General features: G+C 51.7%; 1 protein-coding gene across 1 annotated transcript in view; it reads left to right on the top strand.

Moving 5' to 3' along the window:
* Positions 1-21382, top strand: part of LOC144736551 (uncharacterized) — a 145910-nt gene that overhangs the window by 29824 nt on the left and 94704 nt on the right. The window contains exons 10-19 of the mRNA XM_078619100.1: positions 2978-3052; positions 4791-4883; positions 6217-6273; positions 12661-12714; positions 13334-13387; positions 15450-15503; positions 16375-16428; positions 16724-16777; positions 18672-18716; positions 21259-21312. Coding sequence (XP_078475226.1) covers positions 2978-3052; positions 4791-4883; positions 6217-6273; positions 12661-12714; positions 13334-13387; positions 15450-15503; positions 16375-16428; positions 16724-16777; positions 18672-18716; positions 21259-21312 — 594 coding nt within the window. The remainder of the gene's footprint in view (positions 1-2977; positions 3053-4790; positions 4884-6216; positions 6274-12660; positions 12715-13333; positions 13388-15449; positions 15504-16374; positions 16429-16723; positions 16778-18671; positions 18717-21258; positions 21313-21382) is intronic.

The raw sequence follows: 21382 nt of genomic DNA, 5'->3' as shown, positions 1-21382 counted from the left end.
GGTGCGGGGGGGGTAGGAGGTCCCCCGCCCCCAATGCGTCAGTACCACTACACCCATCTTCCACCAGCCCATCAACCCTGGCGGGGTGGGCAGGGTAGAGTATTTGAAGTGGCGCGCTGCCTCTGACGATGCCACTGTGGAATGAGCGGTGATTGCTGCACGACCGGTTCCCACCTGGCTACCCGGGCGTGGAGGAAGGGGCAAAACATGGACAGCTTTGATGTCTCCGTTTGTGACGGTGATCTGTCCATTGTGACGATCTCTCCATTGTGATGATGATCTCCGTTGTGATGGTGATCTCACCGTCGTGATGGTGATCTCATCGTTGTGATGATGATCTCACCGTTGTGATGATGATCTCACCGTTGTGATGGTGATCTCACCGTTGTGATGATGATCTCAGCCGTTGTGATGATGATCTCACCGTTGTGATGGTGATCTCACCGTTGTGATGATGATCTCATCGTTGTGATGATTATCTCACCATTGTGATGATTATCTCAGCGTTGTGATGATGATCTCACCGTTGTGATGATGATCTCACCGTTGTGATGATTATCTCACCATTGTGATGATTATCTCAGCGTTGTGATGATGATCTCACCGTTTGTTATGATGGTCTCACCGTTGTGATGGTGATCTCACCGTTGTGATGATGATCTCAGCCGTTGTGATGATAATCTCACCGTTGTGATGATGATCTCAGCCGTTGTGATGATGATCTCACCGTTGTGATGATGATTTCAGCCGTTGTGATGATGATCTCACCGTTGTCATGATGATCTCATCGTTGTGATGGTGATCTCATCGTTGTGATGATGATCTCACCGTTATGATGGTGACCCCACCGTTGTGATGGTGATCTCACCGTTGTGATGGTGATCTCACCGTTGTGATGATGATCTCCGTTGTGATGGTGATCTCATCGTTGTGATGATGATCTCACCGTTATGATGGTGACCCCACCGTTGTGATGGTGATCTCACCGTTGTGATGGTGATCTCACCGTTGTGATGGTGATCTCACCGTTGTGATGATGATCTCCGTTGTGATGGTGATCTCAGCCGTTGTGATGATGATCTCACCGTTGTGATGGTGATCTCCGTTGTGATGATGATCTCAGCCGTTGTGATGATGATCTCAGCCGTTGTGATGGTGATCTCAGCCGTTGTGATGGTGATCTCACCGTTGTGATGGTGATCTCACCGTTTGTGATGATGATCTCACCGTTTGTGATAATGATCTCACCGTTGTGATGGTGATCTCACCGTTGTGACGGTGATTTCATCGTTGTGATGATGACCTCACCGTTGTGATGGTGATCTCACCGTTGTGATAATGACCTCACCGTTGTGATGGTGATCTCACCGTTGTGATGGTGATCTCACCGTTGTAATGGTGATCTCACCGTTGTGATGGTGATCTCTCCATGTGACGGTGATCTCCGTTGTGACGATGACCTCTCTCATCGGCGCTGCGGTCGTCTCATGATCTTGCTGTTGGCCCCGTGGTGGCAGTGGTCAAAAATATATTTTTTCTCTTCTCGTCCTGTGAAAAGAAAGTTTCCCCACTGACGGCTCGAACGGATCGGCGAATTCCTTTTCAATTTGTTGTTGTTGTAGTAGTAAATAAATGAATGAATGGGAGACTTTGAGAACGATGTGTAGGAGGAGGAGGAGAGGAGTCGACGTTGACGTAACAGAGCGTTAAAAGCATTTTGGGGGCCACAAAGCAGGTGATAAATTATAGTGAAGACTTTGTGGTGGAGAGGGGAGTGCTCTGTGGGGAGTTGTACTTTCAGTGTGCGTGTGTGTGTCTGTGCGCGTGAGTGTGTGTGTGAGTATGTGTTTGTGTGTGCATGCGTTTTGGGCCGGTTAACTGAGCTGTCTCGTCTCATCTCGCTGGGCTAACCCACAACACGTGGGTTTGTCATGTGACCTCACTCCGGCGAGCCGTACACACTTCACGTGACGGCCTGAGTGTGCACCTAGCCTGGCACATCAGCCAGCTAACCCACAACACGTGGGTCTGTCACGTGACCTCACTCTAGCGAGCCGCCCGCACTTCACGTGACGGCCTTAGAGTGCACCTAGCCTGGCACATCAGCTAACTCACAACACGTGGGTCTGTCACGTGACCTCACTCCAGCGAGCCTTCCGCACTTCACGTGCTGAGTGATCGTGGGGGGGGGGGGGGGTGGCAGCCTCGCCTCACCGGTGCCTGTAGGCCACGGCTTACGTCGGGTGGCGAGCGACGATTTTACGTGGCCGAGATTCAATCCTCCAAAGACCCCGGGCTAAACGTCGGCGGCGTGCATGGACCGCGAGCTGCGCAGCAGTCTTCACCCCCCCACCGCTACCACTGCCACCGCACTCACCGGACTCGTGAAGTTCGGTCGAGAAAATCCGAACGACCGACGGTGGCTTGAGGATTATTTGAGGGGGGGGTCGGTGTTGGGGGGGGGCATCTGTCCACCCGGCGATGGATTGACGGATGAGCTGGCGTGCGACGTGACCGTCGTAACATCCGGTGTACATTCCCAATTGGGCACGCGATGGCCCCCAGCCGCGATGGCCCCAGCCGCGATGGCGCCAGCCACGATGGCCCCAGCCGCGATGGCGAATGACATCCTTAGCGTCCGTTGCGAGCGAAGTGATGGTGGTAGTAGTCGTAGTGGCGGTGGTGTCGTTTTGGCTGTAGCACCGCAGTATTAACCACACGGGGGGGGGGGGGGGTGGGTGTGCGGCCGCTCGAACCGCACCACGAGCATCTGTCGCGAGCGGCGATCGCGGCCCACGCGACCGCCCTGCGCGGACTCAACGCACGACGGTGACGGCGGCGATTGACCTCCGACCGTGACGATTCGTGGGGGTCACGTAAGGGGTCGGGGGGGGGGGGATTGTAAATGACGGTCTCGTTCCCTTTACTCCTCGTCCGCTAATCTCTTCACCCCACCTCGTGTTGCCCTCTCTCGCAGGGCCAGTCAGGCCGCCCGGGTTTGTCTGGGGCCGATGGAATCCCCGGGCCTCCGGGCAACGTCCTCATGTTGCCGGTGAGTCGCCGTGTCCCCCTGACCTCTCGTGGGGGCGACCCTCACGCGTGTGCGCGCGAGCGCTGACAATGTGACACCTCCGGCACTGACGGCGCAGGAGTGGATCTTGAGTGGCCGGGGCGTGACATCAGGCGCGCCCCAATGGGAAAAAAAGGCAGGAATAGGTGGTGGGAAGATCCATTGCAGCGCACGGTTTCACTGAATTCCAAGATAAAATTCAACTATGAAAAAAAAATGTACAAATGTTTTTATTATCTTTTTTATTTAATTAAAAACATTTTTTTACCAGGTGAGGATGATGAGGAGGATGATGATGATTCTAGATTTGAAGCTTTCGTGACTGCAAGGATCCATACTCTTTGGTTTTTTTCGGTAAAGTCACGTAGGTTAAAAAAGAAAACAAATAAATTAAATCACGACGTTTCAGAGGCAACGCAAGCCTCCGTCTTCACGTCGTGATTTAATTTATTTGTTTTCTTTTATAACCTACGTGACTTTACCGATGATGATGATGATAATTATGAGGATGACGATGAGGATGATTAGGGAGGAAGGGAGACAGGGTGACAACGTGGTACGATGGATAGTGAGACGATCGCGGGCCTGGATGTACACCTGGAACAATTAAACTAAACTTTTGTTTTTATTGTACCAGGTGTAGCTCTTTCTCAGAAGCGACCTAGCGGCCACAAATGACTGCTCAACGAAGTGGGCTTATCATCATCATCACTTGGACATTTCTATCAGTAGCCAAAAACTCTGAACGCGTGACGTTGATGCTAAATGTGGAGAGAAAAACCCGGAGGAACCCGGAGAAAAATCCACAGGACCACAGGGAGAGAGAGAGAGAGAGACACCGCAAACTCCAAATATGCAGCAGCAGTCACCCTCAGGGTCGGGATCGAGCCCAAGACCTCCTGTATACCAGGCGCGGTAGTTAACATCTCCTAGCATCCGCACGCGCGCGGGCAGAAACTGGCGCCGCTCCCGTTGTGTCCCCGTCCTTCACGGGGCAGTAGCCTCCAGCGGCGATGTTCGGTGGACGAAACCTTCGCCGATACAGCCACCACGGCTCATGTCTAGATCGCGAACTCTCTCTCTCTCTCTGCTGAAGCCCTCTCGTCCTGGCTAGTGGGACATCGACGCCGGTATTCGGCTCCCGAGCGCCTCGCACGCTGCCGTATGCAGGATAAATAACACGATGTAACACAATTTGTGTTCCTGGGTAGTGAGTGTTATTGTGTGTTGTTGTGTGATGCTTCCACAGAGTATATTTTTCGTAAAATGCGTCTGCCGGATGCTTGCAGCATCTTGATGGCATATCAGAAAGATGCAGATATGTATCGACTGAGGCAGCTGGAATTACACTGAACTGGTCGGCTTAAGGCCCCTGTATTTATACTACCATTTATAGTACTGGAAAGTTCTAGAATGTTCTAGAAGTTACTCCAAGTTTACTCAGCACTGAATCTATCTGGAATGTTCTGGAACGTAGGTACATTTCAAAATATCAATGTCCTGGTCACAAAAGCAAAGGTTGTGGGGAATAATAGCCATTTCCTCTACTTTTGAGGCATAAGCAATTAGGAAATAACACTTACTATCCAGGAACAAACAAAAAATAAAAATTAATTGTTACACAGTGTAATTAAATATTCTTCTTCTCCGTTATTTGTTGTTGTTATGGTTGTGATCATCGTCGCCGTTGTTATCGTTGCCCCTGGCCTCCTCCTCGCAGTTCCGGTTTGGTGGCGGAGTCCAGGAAGGGCAGAAGGGACCAGGGCTCTCTGCACAGGAAGCACAGGCACAGGCCATCCTCCAGCAGGCCAGGGTGAGGCCGCCACTGTTAGGGCCACTCACCCACTCGCTCACCCACTCGCTCGCTCACTCACTCACTCAATCACCTACTCGTTCAGTCATTCACTCTCTCACTCACTCAATCATCTGCTCGCTCAGTCATTCACTCGCTCACCCACTCGCTCACCCACTCGCGCACTCACTCAATCACCTATTCACTCAGTCATTCACTCACCCACTCGCTCACCCACTCGCTCACTCACTCACTCACTCACTCACTCGCTCACTCACTCAATCACTCACTCACTCACTCACTCACCCACTCGCTCACCCACTCGCTTGCTCACTCACTCGCTCAATCACCTACTCGCTCAGTCATTCACTCTCTCACTCACTCAATCACCTGCTCGCTCAATCATTCGCTCACTCACCCACTCGCTCACCCACTCGCTCACCCACTCGCTCACCCACTCGCTCACTCACTCACTCAATCACCTACTCGCTCAGTCATTCACTCTCTTACTCACTAAATCATCTGCTCGCTCAGTCATTCACTCGCTCACCCACTCGGTCACCCACCAGCTCACCCACTCGCTCACTCACTCACTCACTCACTCACCCACTCGCTCACTCACTCAATCACCTGCTCGCTCAATCATTCGCTCATCCACTCGCTCACCCACTTGCTCACCCACTCGCTCACTCACTCAATCACCTACTCGCTCAGTCATTCACTCTCTCACTCACTCAATCACCTGCTCGCTCAGTCATTCACTCGCTCACCCACTCGCTCACCCACCCACTCGCTCACTCACTCACCCACTCGCTCACTCACTCAATCACCTATTCACTCAGTCATTCACTCAACCACTCGCTCACCCACTCGCTCACCCACTCGCTCGCTCACTCACTCAATCACCTACTCGCTCAGTCATTCACTCACTCACCCACTCGCTCAGCCATTCGCTCACCCACCCACTCACTCACTCACTCATTCACTCACTTGCCCACTTACTCAACCACTCACTCATTTACCCACTCACTCATTCACTCACTCACTTACCCAGTTGCTCACCCATCCACCCGCTCACTTACTCACCCACCCACTCACCCACCCACCTACCCGCTCACTCACTCCGCTCGTAACATTGATGATGATGATGACGATGGCGATGTGATGAGGACAATGACAACGTTGATGATCGTGATGATGATGACGATGGTGATAACGATGGTGATGACGATGATGACGATGGTGATGATGATGATGAAGACGACGGTGATAACGATGGTGACGACGACACGTGGCCTGCGCTCGAATGCTCACCGCAGATTCTGACGCGGTTCCTCGTTTTTCGTTTCCGCAGCTCGCAATGAGGGGTCCACAAGGGCCACAAGGCTTCACCGGTCGTACAGGCCCTGTGGTAAGGCCACCGCACCCCCTCCACCCCCCTCCCTCCCCTCTATCTCTGTGCCCCCCTCTGTCATGGGTCGTTGGCTAGGCCTGCCACCTGTCCCAGTTTTCCCGGGAACGGCGTCTTGTTGAGGAGATAGCTGCTGCCCTGGGGGGGGGGGAGGGGGGGAAACTAAAATCTGTCAGTCTTCCTGTGAGTGGGCGGTTGGGTGGGTGAGTGAGTGGGTGAGTGTATGCGAGGGTGAGTGAGTGGGTGAGTGAGCGAACGAACGAGTGACTTATTGAGTGGGTGGGTGAGTGGGTGATTTTTTACATGGGTGGGTGAGTGAGGGAGTGGGTGAGTGTATGCGAGGGTGAGTGAGTGGGTGAGTGAGCGAGCGAACGAGTGGCTTTTTGAGTGGGTGGGTGAGTGGGTGATTTTGGGCATGTGTGGGTGAGTGAGTGAGTTGGTAAGTGTATGAGAGGGTGAGTGAGTGGGTGAGTGAGCGAACGAGTGACTTTTTGAGTGGGTGGGTGGGTGATTTTGGGCATGGGTGGGTGAGTGAGTGAGTTGGTGAGTGTATGAGAGGGTGAGTGAGTGGGTGATTGAGCGAACGAGTGACTTATTGAGGGGGTGGGTGAGTGGGTGATTTTGGGCATAGGTGGGTGAGTGAGTGAGTTGGTGAGTGTATGAGAGGGTGAGTGAGTGGGTGAGTGAGTGAGTGAACGAGTGACTTATTGAGTGGGTGGGTGAGTGGGTGATTTTGGGCATGTGTGGGTAAGTGAGTGAGTTGGTGAGTGGGTGAGTGAGCAGATGAGTAATGGAGTAGGTGGTTGAGTGAATTAATGCGCGTGCGGTTGGGTGTGCGATTGAGCGGGCGGTCGAGTGAGCGACTGAGAGGGTGATTGGGCGAGCGAGCGTGCGAGCGATCTAGTCGGTGAGTGAGTGGTTTGAAGCGCGTGTGCCGGTGAGCGAGCGAACGGGTGGGCGAGCGAGCGAGTGCGCGCGCGAGCCAACGATTGACTTGGTGAGCGAGTGACTTCAAGCGCTTGTGCAGGTGAGCGAGCGAGCGGGTGGGCGAACAAGCGAGTGAAAGCACGGGTGAGCGAGCGTGTGTCTGCGCGTGCGTCCGTACACGATACGCATGCCCCCACCCAAAACCCCACTCGGCACCGCGGCAATAATCGCTCCCCGGAATTCTTTCCCGTCTTTAGCGATGCGCCCGGCGTTAACGACGACTGCCGCCAAGGCACGCGGCCCGGGGCGGGCTCCTGGGCGGTAGTTGACTGGTGGCCTCGTCCCTTAGCCTCGGGGGGGGGGGGCGGGGGGGGGTACTGTTGATCCCTTCCCTGAGTCTCCACAAAACACTGGGGTCAGCCAGACAGAGCCACGTGACAGACGCGGGTCACGCAGACGGTGGGGGGGGGGGGGCGGTGGGGGCGGCGGTGGGGGAGAGACGGTGGCGGGGAGGCGGTTGGGTGGGAGGCGGGGGGGGGGAATGGCTGGGGGGGATGCGGTGGGGGGAGACGGTGGAGGGGGGAGACCGTGGGGATGAGACGATAGGGGGAGACGGTGGGGGGGGGTGGTGGAGACGGTGGTGGGGGGGAGACGGTGGGGGGAGACGGTGGGGGGGGGAGACAGTTTTAGTTTAATGTGAAGTCCCCTCTGAGCTAAGCCTCTCTTGAGTCAGGTTTCATCAATAAAACGCGCGCACCGTTTACGTGACAGACGTAACAGAGAAAAAATAATAATTAAACGAGAGAATGAATAAGTAAAAAAAGTTAAGGTAAGAAATTATATAATTTGAAATGTAAGATGTTTCTTTTAAAAGTTTTTTAGCTAAGTAAGGAATAAAAAAAGTGCAAGATTAGTCACACAAAGTGCCAGTAGTAAAACACACCGTTTAAATCATGGAATCTCCTTTGCCAGTACCAATCTATTGGCAGAAAAAAGTGGAAAAACCTATTATCGCACCGTTTAAATATGTAATAAAAAAACAACATCCAAATATGATTGCCCCATCAATCAACAACGACACTTCACCGAGCAAAGCACGGCATCGGTCAAAATCTCAATAAAACTGAGCGGTGCACACAAAGGCGCAAGTCAAAAGACGTCGCTCGCGGGCATGCGATGTCCCCGTAACAAGCGTGGGGTCACGGAGGGGGGAGTCCAGGGGGAGAGGGGGGTCCAGGGGGGGGGGGGGAGCGGAGTTCCCTCGGCGATGCACCGCCCCCGCTTCTTCTCTCTTCTATAAGCTGCGGTGTTAACCTTTGACCTGCGGGGCCCGTTGTTGTTGCGTGTCTTGACACTTTCTCACCGAGCTCGAAAGTGTTGGTGCCTGCCTCGGTGTTCTTGTGCCCTCTTCCGTCCGTCCCTCCGTCCGTCCGGGGTGACGGTTCCACACGAACGCAATTTGCGTCGCGACGAAATGGGGGGGGGGGGGGGGGGCGGGGAGGGAGGGAATTACTTTGACGTCAAACCGGGGCCGGTTGATGGAAGCTCCGGCCCTCCAGGGGTCTCGGCGTCTCTCGTGTGGGGGGCCCAGGGAGACGCTCCGGCGAGCGGTCGATGGGTGTGTCGATCGAAGCTTCGAAGGCGCACGAATAGAATGTAAAGGAAAAAACAGCGGGCGATACCGATGTTGAAGATGAGGCTAATGGTAGCGACAATGTGTATGATCGTGACACTGATGATGATGATGACGTCGATGGCACTAATGAGGCCAATGACGACGATGGCGATGATGGAGATGCAAGTTGAATCTGCCGAAACGTTGCACAGAGGGACGCAATGTATAACCCACTCCACTGGGTGGCAGCGTCATCATTTTAAATCGGCCGCTAAATCCATAACCTCCCCTACCCACCCCCCTCCGCACATTCCCCGCGACTCTTAACTTGGAATGGATTTTTGCCGGGTGTCCTCCACCCCTGCACTGCACTGCTGCCCTCTGCTGGGACAGCTTTGAATCACGATTCTCCATTGCGACGATGCGGGCATTATATACAAATATCAGCGTTGGGTTCGTTTATTTATTCGCCGATGATGATTATTATGAGTGTGTGTGTGCTGTGTGTGTGTGTTGCATGCACTCGTGGAGACCCTGGGTTCGAATCGGATGTTCAGCCAGACGGCCACTTGCTGTGTGCCGCGCCACGGTTGTGGAATTTCCCCACCGTTGGAAATTCATTCATCCGAGAATGCGGACACGTTTTAAAGTCTCAGTTTTTCAAACCACATCTCCTTAAGTCAGTTGAATCTATTCTTGGTTCTTTCGGTAAAGTCACGTAGAAGGGAAACAATACAATAATAAAAATACAAAACAATAAAATTCTCACGACGTTTCGACTGCAACACAAACAATCATCGTCAGGTGTGAAATCCACAGCAAGAAAATTTTCGACGTTTCGACTGCAACACAAGCAATCACACGGAAAATGTTCTTGCTGTGGATTTCACACCTGGTGATGATTGCTTGTGTTACAGTCGAAACGTCGTGAGAATTTGATTGAATTTTATAATTTATATATATTTATTTATTTCCCTTCTACGTGACTTTACCAAAAGAACCAAGAATATGAATCCCTGCAGTCGCGAAAGCTTTAAATCGAAATTTCAGTTGATTCTATTTAAGCTTCTACGTCTCTCTCTCTCTCTCTCGGCCCTTTCCTTTATCCTTATTCTTGCAAGGCGCCTTGAGACATTCGTGGAAAGCGCCTTACAAATAAATGCAAATGATTATTCAACCCTCCTTGGCCTCTCGCAGGTGTAGAGAATTGGATGGCCTCAGCCCGCCGGGGTCACTGATGCATGACCCGCATCATCGTTCGAATTCAGTTTGCCGCTCCATTCAACTTATTCCGGCTCCCCAAGAATTTCAATTCGAGGTTCGATTTCATTCGAGGTGCGACGGGCACCCCCCTGAGCCCAGGCCGTATGCCAAGTGGGTGCTCCCTGGGGTGACTTTAAAGAGGGTTTTTTTTTTTCCTTTTAACTGGGGCCTGGTGTGCGAGTGAATCATCGCAAAGGCACCATTTGGCAAAATCACGAACAATTACACCGCACTCTTTGGTTCTTTCGGTAAAGTGACGTATAAAGAGAAAATAATAAATTAAATACTAGCATACGACGTTTCGATTGCAACACAAGCAATCACCATCAGGTATAAATGAAATAGAAACACAAATCTAGTATACTTAGAAATGTAATGTAATAAAACAGAGAGTCTGATAACATAACAGTCAACACCCTACCTGGTTGATTATACGTTCTTCCTGAGAATGCTAAATTTGAGAGAGAGATCAAACACAGAACCAGAGACATATAGACAGACATATAAGTATAGACAGATATCACAGAGATACATAAAGAGAGAGACGCACATCGGCACACAGAGAAACCACGCCTCTGTGTCGAGGCCTTAAATAGAGAGAGGGGGTGGGGGCGGAGAGAGAGGGAGGGGTTAGAGAAATTAGCATGTCAATGAGTGGCACGCAGCAGAATCTTGGAAAAATGAGGAGACAGGGAGAGAGACACACTGAATTAAATAACCTAGCAAAATTTCGAAATGTAATGTAATGCAACACAGAGAGTCGGTCGACACACAATTAACGCGTAGACCAAATTAAGTATAATTACACCGCAGACTACTCAAATTGCTATCCACGCACAGCAGCGCAGCAGCGATCATCGGCCGACCCCCCCCCCCCCCCGCTACTGAGCAGCAGACTCATGGCCGGCTCGCAGGCTGGGTGCTCAGTCACGATGTGCCGCACAGGGACAGCTGCCAATGGGGGGGGGGGGGCCCTGTCGGGTGCGTCGAGATGGTGAGATGCGAGATTGTTGAATCGCAGTTCCTATGATCACTGTTACGTTGTTTTCGTAGCTTTATTTTGGTTGATTTTGAAAACGTTTTGGATTAGCCATATTTGTTTGTTGTTGTACAGAGTTAGACTGATAGCTTTAATCTAAGTTGTCTTGTGGTTGTTATTGTTTGACTTGCATCCCACTGGGATTTTTGCACACAGCGTTGAAATGTGGTGCTTTTTCCTGGACGACTTTGCTGTTTTTTCCTGGATTTTTCTGTTTGCGTGTAGTCACTTTAAGATGTTTCTTGTTCGTGTTTTTGTTTGTTGCGGTTGCACCCGAGTCAAGAGCCGAATGGCTCACAGGGCAACACCAATTAATGAACTGAACTGAATTGAACCGAGACTCCTCCCGGCGTTCTGCGAGGGCAGCCTCCATCGATGGCGAAATCACTCTCATCCACACGCAGTTTGGCTCTGTATTATATTCAAGATGCTGCACAGTAATCGGGGGCATATATAATGTACAGAGAGAGAGAGAGCGATGTAAAGGAAAGGAGCTCGGGCCTGGTTCTGAACAGGGCCAGGGACTCAATAGCACGGGACGCTGGGAGAAGGGAGTTGAAGTATAATAATAATAATACTATAATAAACTTGATTTGAAGCTTTCGTGACTGCAGGAATTACTCTTTGGTTCTTTCGGTAAAGTCACGTAGAAAGAAAACAAATGTAATAATAGAGTCCGACGTTTCGATTGCAACACAAGCAACCGTCATCAGGTAGAACTCAATTTGAGAGAGAGACAAAACACAGACACGGAGACACACAGACAGACACACAAGCAGAGAGAGACAACACAGAGACACACAGAGAGACACACACAGAGACACACAGAGAGAGATACACAACATAGACACACAGTGAAACACACACAGATACGGAGACACACAGACAGACACACAAGCAGAGAGAGACAACACAGAGACACACACACAGAGACACACAGAGAGAGACACACACACAGACACACACAGAGACACACAGAGAAAGAGACACACAACATAGACACACAGACAGACACACAAGCAGAGAGAGACACACACCATAGACACACAGAGGCCCAATGCCTCTGTGTCGAGACCTTAAATAGAGAGAGGGGGGGGCAGAGAGAGAGAGAGAGAGGTGGGTCTGCTGGTGGCTGCTGCTGGAGCAGTGAAATTGACATGTCAATGAATCCATCCAGAAGCTACCCAGGGAAAGAAGATCGAATGGCCCTATGATAGCCTGACTTTACCGAAAGAACCAAAGAGTAATACTATCATAATTACAACGACATGTTGATAGAAAACTGGATCAACGTTCTTAGACACAGCAACGACACCTGCTGGCACACTCTTTCCTGCTGCAGAACTATGACTGGACATCTGTGACTAAGAGCTTCATAGCTCATCGGATTCCTCCTCCAGTAAAAGTGAATAAGTTGATTCTGATTCTGAAATTCCAGAGCGTTATTTCCACTGAAATAACTGAGCGGATTTTTGAAAAAGTACATGTGTATATCGGCACAGATTGAGATTTGTTTTGATGTTTTGCATTTTCTTCGTCACAGGGACCTCCAGGAATACCGGGCATCAAGGGGGAATCCGGGGACTTGGGCCCACAGGTAACGTCACCCCACGTCCCCCACGTCCCCCACGTCTGTGTGTCTGTGTGTGTGTGTCTGTGTGTGTCTGTGTCAGTGTCTGTGTGTGTCAGTGTCTGTGTGTGTCTGTGTCAGTGTCTGTGTGTGTCAGTGTCTGTGTGTGTCTGTGTCAGTGTCTGTGTGTGTCTGTGTGTGTGTGTCTGTGTGTGTCTGTGTGTGTGTGTCTGTGTGTGTGTGTCTGTGTGTGTCTCTGTGTGTGTATGTCTGTGTGTGTGTCTGTGTGTGTGTCTCTGTGTGTGTATGTCTGTGTGTGTGTGTCTGTGTGTGTGTATCTGTGTGTATCTGTGTGTGTCTGTGTGTGTGTCTGTGTGTGTCTGTGTGTGTCTGTGTGTGTGTCTGTGTGTGTGTCTGTGTGTGTATGTTGGTGTGTGTGTGTCTGTGTGTGTGTGTCTGTGTGTGTCTGTGTGTGTCTGCGTGTGTGTGTCTGTGTGTGTCTGTGTGTGTGTCTGTGTGTGTCTGTGTGTGTGTCTGTGTGTGTCTGTGTGTGTGTCTTTGTGTGTGTCTGTGTGTGTGTGGCTGTGTGTGTGGGTGTGTCTGTGTGTGTGTGTCGTTAATGCTTAATTCCTTTGTTTTTGGTCAGGGACCCAGAGGAATGCAAGGGGTGCAGGGGCAGCAGGGCAAGCTGGGCCGACGGGTAAGTGAGTGAGTGGGTGAGTGAGTCGGTGAGAGAGTGGCCAGGTGATTAAGTGAGTGGCTGGGTGAGTGAGTGGCTGGGTGAGTGAGTGAGTGAGTTGGTGAGTGGCTGGGTGAGTGAGTGAGTGACCTTCTGGCTGTGACCTCGTGCACTCCCAGCAGTGGCGGTTGCCAGCAATCTGAGAACCGTCCTCCCGGCCTCGGGAATTGAATAGGCGTTGCGATGTCATCGATGAGCCTCCGCGAGAGGCCTGGAAGTGGCAGGAAGTGGTCCGTAGAGGTCTTCTTCCCCTCTGACATCTCCTTCTTGAAGTGACCCTCTGGTACACACAGAGACGAGCCCGAGGAAGCAGATATCACGGAGCTACCTCTGAGATTTCTTCTTTTTCTTCTTCTTCCATGGGGAATATTGGCAGAGGGTGATCCGGGCCGTGGCTCCAGCCAGCCAGCGCCGACAAGCGCCATGGGTCATCGAGAGCAGCAGCGGCCCGGCCTCCTCCACCGCCACCGTGAACCCTGCTTGTGCCACCAGGGTCGGCGAGTGGTGGTGGGGGGGGACTAGGGGGCTGGGGGCGGGTGGAGGGGGGGTGGCTGGGGGGAGTCTGCCATTGGGGGGGGGGGGGGGCGATGATTCGGCCGCAGTGTCTGCAGCTCTGGCAACTATCGATTCGCAGAATCTCGGGATTTAGCGAGTCCGGCGTGACCTCGCGTTTCGGCTCGGTGCGGGGGGGAGGTGGGGGGTGGGTGGGGCGTCGTTCCCCCCGGCGAGAGAGAGGACGTGATCCGCGTTAGTTGGCACGACGCGCCGTTCTGGATGTGGGTGCCGTTGTTCCGAGAGAGGCTTTGTGGGTTGGCGGCCTGTGGACTGTTCCGGTGTCCCGTGGGGTCTGTGATGACGGTGATGATGAATGTGGCGATGATGATGACGATGCTGCTGCTGAATGCTGCTGCTGAATGATGGTGAAATTAATGTTTCTCCTGCTGCTGCTGCTGCTGCTGCTAATGATGATGATGATGTTATAATGGCTACTGTTGTGTGATTCCATTGAGTACTTTGCCAGTCATTTTTCTACACTGATATGTTTTGGGTCAATGCCCCGCATCCGCAGTATTTTTTTTTGTTACCCCGAGCTAAGGGAGGAATCCGAAGGGAACCCATACGGAACAGGGGGAGGACATACGAACTGCACATTCACTCACACCCACCCGCTCACCCACCCACCAACACACTCACAACACTGCAGCTCACCTCGCATATCATTCTGCTACTTGCCTCACCACTGCTCCACTTTGTAATTGTCTCCTCCCATCATCACCACAACCGCCGTCGTCGTCGTCATTTCGAATCACCAAGCGCTGACAATAAGTAACCTCGTTCAATTTAAGAAACACCGTTGCACCCACATCTGTCGTGCTGTGCTCTTTCCGGCCACTAGGATTTTTGTTTGCCACTTGAGGTCTGCGCCCAGCAAAAGCCTGCCAAAGCAACAATGACGAAGAACGAAATATGACCCCCGTGTCGTTGATTGCCTGACGGCACGCGCGATGGACGGCGTCGTAGTGACGCTGACGTCAGTGATGACGACCGTGGCACGTGCGCTTCACTGAATTTGTTTTGATAATTGTTTTTTTACCCTTCTATCTGGCAAGAAAACTGACATCTTTTTGTTTTTTTTACAAGGAGTCATGTTTGCATAGACCACAATACCTGCAGCCATAATGCAAACAAAAAACATAACTTTGATAATATATGCACTGTCCTTGAAGTTGATTGGTCCACACCCGAGACAGCTTTCCTTAGAGCCTAGTCTCACATGGGTTGGACCAGATGACGCCAAAAGGCGTCATCTGGTCCAACCCATGTGAGACCCAGACTAGACTTATCAGAGTTATGTTTTTTGTTTGCATTATGGCTGCAGGTATTGTGGTCTATGCAAACATGACTCCTTGTAAAAAAAGGTGTCAGTTTTGTTGCCAGATAGAAGGGTAAAAAAACTATTATCATATTTTTTACTGGCAAATGAGGTTCCAATGGTGAATTTGTTTTATTTTGCTTTTTTCAGGGTCGCTCCGGGGCCGACGGAGCGAGAGGGATGCCGGGCAACGAAGGCAGCAAGGCAAGGCTTCCTCGACTCCCCAGAACGCCAGGGGCCTTTTCACATCCGTGGTGGCTAGGAGATGTTAACTACCTCGCCTGGCACACAGGAGGTCCTGGGTTTAATACCGGTGCTCACGCCTGCTGTATATTTGGAGTTTGCGTGTCTCTCTCCCCGTGGTAGTGTGGATTTTTCTCCGGCTCCTTCGGTTTTTCCCTCCGCAGTTAGAGTCGACGTCACTCGCTAAGAGCATTTGGCTGCTGTAAATTTCCACGTGATGGTGATAAGCCACTTCGTTGAGCTATCATTCGTCGTTGCCAGGATGCTCATGAAGAAGAGCTGCATAGCTCAGTGGGCCTTACACCTGGGACAATAAAAAAAAGTTTAACTTAAAGCTTTCGTGACTGCAGGAATTCATATTCTTTGGGTTAATTTCAAAGAAAATAACAAAAAGCTACGACGTTTCGATCGCAACACAAGCGGTCGATCGAAAACATCGTAGTTTGTTATTCTCTTTGAACCTATTTATGTGACTTCACCAAAAGACCCAAAGAATATAAAAAAAAGTTTTGTTACATAGTTTTAGTGTGCACCCAGGCCCGCGATCGTCTCACTGTCCATCGTACAACGTCGTCACCCTCCCTCTCTCATGATCATCATCCTCATAATTATCATCATCATCATCATCATCCTCCTCCTCCTCCTCCTCATCATCATCATCATCATCCTCATCATCATCCTCATCATCGTCATCCTCATTATCATCATCATTCTCATCATCATACTCATCATCATTCTCATAGTCATCATCATCCTCATCATCATTATCATCCTCATCATCATCCTCCTCCTCCTCGTGATCCTCTCCACTGTCTCTCCGCTTGATTTGCAGGGCGATCGGGGATTCGATGGCTTACCGGGTCTGCCGGGCGAGAAGGGCAGCCGGGTGAGTGTGTGTGCTTCCCCGCCACGATTTAAAGCTTACGCCGTAAATTGAGATTACTTCCCCCCCCCTGCTGTGAGACTCCTGTGGACTTAGGAATTAATTCAATGCTATTTTTGGTTAAAGAATTTACTTCTGATGCACACTCTCTGATTGTTTAACCCGCTTCACTGCGCGTGCCTGTGTTTCATTTCATACTTCTGTTTGAGTTTTATTTGTATAATTTCGATTTTTATTTTTTGTGTGTGTGTTCAGACTGCTGTGTTGTTGTTATTATTTTTTGGTACCATCCCCCTAGGGTGACCTTGGCCCAGCAGGACCACAGGGGCCGACAGGGGACGACGGGCCCAGGGTGAGTGGCCATGACGCCATTTAGTTATACAAATTAGGATGCCATTTTGTTATGCAAATGAGGGTGCCATTTTGTTATGCTAATGAGGACACCATATTTATTAGGGGGTGGGGGCTGCCTACCACGACGGTTTAACTGTCAGAGGTCGTGGGATTTGCCACGACAGAGGTCGCTAGTTCGATTCCAAACCCTCAGCACGACGGCAGTTGAAACGGCGGGTGGTACGGGATTCTTAAATCACCTCCATCGCATCTGAATACGCAGGACGTAGCGATCGGCAGGCCGCGTGTCATCGGGCGCAGCACGGCTGCTCTCAACGCTTCTAAGACGTCACTGTGCCTTGGAGATTTTAACTCCTTCGCCTGGTATGCAGGACGTTCGTGGGTTAAATCCTGACCTGCTATATTCAGAGTTTGCGGTGTTTCTCTCTCTCCCCTTTGGTCACGTGGATTTCTCTCCGGGTCCTCCGGTTTTTCCCTTCACACTGAGAATCAACGTCATGCGTTTAGAGTATTTGACTACTGATGGAAATTTGCACATGATACGTTGAGCGATAATTTTTGATGGCTAGGTCACTTCACAAAGAGTTATATAGAGCAGCGGGCCATACCTGGTAAAAATTTTTATAATAATCAGACGCCTGTGGAAGAGTAGACCAAACACCCCCTCGAGTGAGCTCTCCAGAAGCCTCCCTGTTGCGTCCCTCATCAGGACCGATGAGTCGCAATGGTGATGAGCCGGCGATTGCACAACGATATTACAGCCACACAATCAACTCGATTGTGTGGCTGTAATGAGCTAGCAGCGGTCGAGACAAGGCCGAGAGCTTTGTGCTTGCAACACCGTGTTTACGACGGCACGCACGCGTGAGCAGCAGCGTCCCACCGCTCATTCAAAATTCTAAAGCGCATTGTTTTTCATGCCCACGGGACCGTAATAGCGCCTGAGCCGGGTGCTTTTGCCGAAGCTCGAGGATGCAATGGGGATAACCATTGGAAAGGTGGGGGGGGAGGCCGGCTGGGGGCTCCTCAAGACAATTGGCAAGAGAACAATAATTTAAACAAGTGAAACGTCCGCTTCGTCGCACCTGCCGTACGTGCCTCCACTACCCTCACAGGGCGCCCCACCGGCCGCGGCTGCGCACAGAGGCGGCACAGCATGCCAGCGTGCCGTGCCACGAACCCGGCGATCCCAGTTCGATTCCCGCTCGGGCCGATAACAGTGGGATTCGTAGGAACAGGTTATGGGCCTCTCCCGTAGGTTGACTGGGACTCAAAAGAGTAGCTGGTACGATGTGTAAACATCACTTCAGAGACAAAGGCGGCCGGGCGTGGTGCTGTGTTGTTTTTGGCCTTCATAGGTGCTGCTCGCTAACAGCACTTGCCCCAACAGTCTAGAAAGGTGATCTTTCCTTTTTTCTTTCACTTCCACCTCTGCCTGCAGTAGACTTCCTCTCAATGCAACGATCCCTCCTTTGGCTGCCACTCTGTCATCAGTTTCTACCGCCGGCCATCGTTGTCCCTTCGAGCCACGGCACCTCCTGACTCAGGCCCTCCACTTTGGGTCATAGTTGATGTCACGAACTTCGACTCGCACCGGCGCGCGCGCGTACGTGCATTCACCAATCCGGCAGTATTCATCCCCCCTGTCTCCTGGTGTGATGCGAAAAAAGCGAGGGCTTCTCCACGCTTTGTTGCACCCTCTTTAGCTCTATGTTCCCCTGATGTCATTCGGATGAATGAGCCGCGATAAGCCCTATGCGATGGGAGGTGTAGCGCTCTTAAGTCCGTGGTTAAGTCCCCGAAAGCCAGGCTGTGTTCAAACGGCTCAACGTTGTTGTTGTTGCGAGAGATTGTATTCTAAAATGTATTTTCTCTGTTTATTCTCTCCCCAGGGAGACACGGGGGCGATCGGAGCCAGGGGCTTGCCAGGAGAGTCTGTAAGTGAGCGAGCGCGTGAGCGATCGAGCGAGAGAGAAACTTCGATTCGAACGCCGCGTGCCCATGTTCCGGCTGGCGTGGAACGTGCAAGCCTTTGCGATGCTGCCGCCCCTTCTAAAGTGACTGGAATTTGGCAAAGGGGATGTCTGCTGTTCCGTTGCTCGTTGAGGGATTTGGTAACAAATGTAACCTCACCATCTGCTGTTCCCAGGCTGTGTCGTGCCACTCGTTTTTAAAAAGGTTTTTATCCCATTTTGTTAAATTTGTGTCGCGTGGTTGCCCGTAATATCGGTGACACCTCTCAAAGAGAATATTGAGATTTGGAACAGCCCACGGAAGTGGATATCACAGAGCTACATATGAGAGCCCATTGAATGACCTTTGGTCCGCATGGAACAGCCCACACAAGTGGATATCACAGAGCTACATCTGAGATCCAATCAAATGACCTCTGGTCCGCATGGAACAGCCCACAGAAGCAGATATCACAGAGCTACTTTTTAAATCCTTGATTCACATGACCTCTGATCCACACGCAGTTGGAGGGGCAGCACTTTCCGCCTGCTCTGCCGCGTGGAAGTAACGTTCATCACATGACAGTCAAACCAATATTTTTAATTCTCAGAGCTGTAATTTAGCCAAAGGCAGCCACCATCGTCATCAGTCACGTTCAATCCACTGCTGGATCACGGCCTCCTGAAGCTGTCAAATTAAGTGCAGAACTCGATTTTGCTACGAACTCGGCAGCCCAAGTTCCATTCCCGCTCACGGCCAATAGCAGTGACGGTTATCTGAACCGGTCCTGGGCCTCCCCTAGTGTGGTGTGTAAACATCGCCACTGGCGCATGGTGCTGGCCACCCACCCCCTCGTGTGCCTTGGCGGCCTTCATAGGTGCTACTCGCTGATGGCACTTGCCCAAAAAAGTCTGTTCAGGCTATACGGGGAGGCTTTGTCTTTGTGTCTTTGTCAGCAAGTGGGGGGGGGGGGGTGCGGCTCGGCTCAGTGTCTCTCACCTCTGGTCCACCGCTGAATATATAGAGTGACACTTTTTGAAAGAAGGCGTCACGTTGTGTATAAAAAAAAAACTGCCAATTTGTTCTGCTTTAAAGATGACGTTGAGCAGAGCCGATTCATGGGTTAATGGAAACACATTTCCGACGATTAGACCGCACGCTCGGAGGCAGCGGCAATCTTTTCTCTCTCTCTCGTACGGCCAATGAAGAGCAACTATTAAACACTCGGCTCTAAGTGATTTGGCCGTTCAATTACTTTGTCTGGGGATTTGCCGGAATTGCCAATTCACCCGTCTGGCGTACGCCTGTGGGGGCACGGTGCGAAGTTACGCGCTCCGTGGTTTGGAGTTAGCCTGAGTGGCTCACGCGGGTACAGGAGGACTCCCTCCGATTTTCCGCCGACGGCGTCTTTCCAACTTTGTTTTCAACTCGGGACGCCACGCGGCCGCTCCTCGCTCGCTCGCCCTTCGAAGAGGGAGAGAGCGAGAGAGAGCGAGAGATTGACTCGGTGAAACCGCAGACGTGCAGGGGGAAGGTAGCAGGAGCAGTCAGGCATGACCAACGATTGCCCCAGCTCTGCGGTCCTCTACGTATTATTGAGGTGTTATCGGCCAATTAATTCGTGTTTGCATGTGGGAGGAAACTGAAGCGTGTGTGGAGAAAACGAGCGCATACGAGGGGGCAACGCTTTATCCCCCGTACAGACGAAACAGGCCACATTTCTGCTGCACCGCCTTCTCCTGCCAGAGCCACGGTACCGCTCCCCCTCGACGCCCCAATGGGACGGGAGTTTCACACAACATCTGTGTGTGCTGTGATCCACCAATCGTCGCTGTTGCCTCCACAGCACCTGATCACTGCAGACAGCCACGTGCAGCAGCCGGAGCTACAGGGGCAGTGGGCAGGGCTCCCTGAGCGGTGGGGTATGGCTTTGTAAGAGTGGGAGGGGGGTTGCCAGCTTTCACCATGTGTCCCAGTGGAGCCTCCCCATTAATTTGACGGACCTTAGAACTTTGTTGTTTCCAAACCCCACCAACGGGACGTCGCTTCCTGGGCAGGACATGCACTCGTTCCTTGCAGCCCCTGGGACACCTTTCTGGTGTGGAGCTGTGTGTGTGTGCGTGTGTGGTGTCTTCTCTATCCCTCTACAACAACCCCATACAATACAACCGGCTTAGACCAAAACATCCCAGCAAAGCTGAAGCATCACCTGCACATTCACTCAGTTTGTATCGCACACACGCACACACACACACACGCGCACGCACACACGACAGCAGCAACATCGACACCCCCCCTCACCGCTACTGCAGAAACCATGGCAGGACCCTCCTGAACAAGAGTCTTGAGACTCGGTGAAACAAACGCTGGGTGGATATTAACAACAGTGATAATAACGTAATGTGTCACGCGACGTTGTTGTTGTTGTTGTTGCACGCGCGTGCTCGCGTCGCGAGGCTGACGATGGGAGGTCGGATCGTCCGGGCTGACGCGTCCTGCCCTCTGTCCCCTTCCCCCCTCGCCCAGGGACCACGGGGACTCATCGGACCAAGAGGAGTCCCCGGGAACCCGGGCCCTGTGGTCAGTAGCCCTCGTAACTCAAACCGTAAGAGGTTCCCTCGCCGGTAGGATGACTTCATATTTTGTTTTT

The sequence above is a fragment of the Lampetra planeri genome, chromosome 61 (genome assembly GCF_965212315.1).
Source record: "Lampetra planeri chromosome 61, kcLamPlan1.2.h2, whole genome shotgun sequence".
NCBI lineage: Eukaryota > Metazoa > Chordata > Hyperoartia > Petromyzontiformes > Petromyzontidae > Lampetra > Lampetra planeri.
Note: the sequence above shows the minus strand (reverse complement) of the source record. Positions and strands in the feature narration are given on the sequence as shown.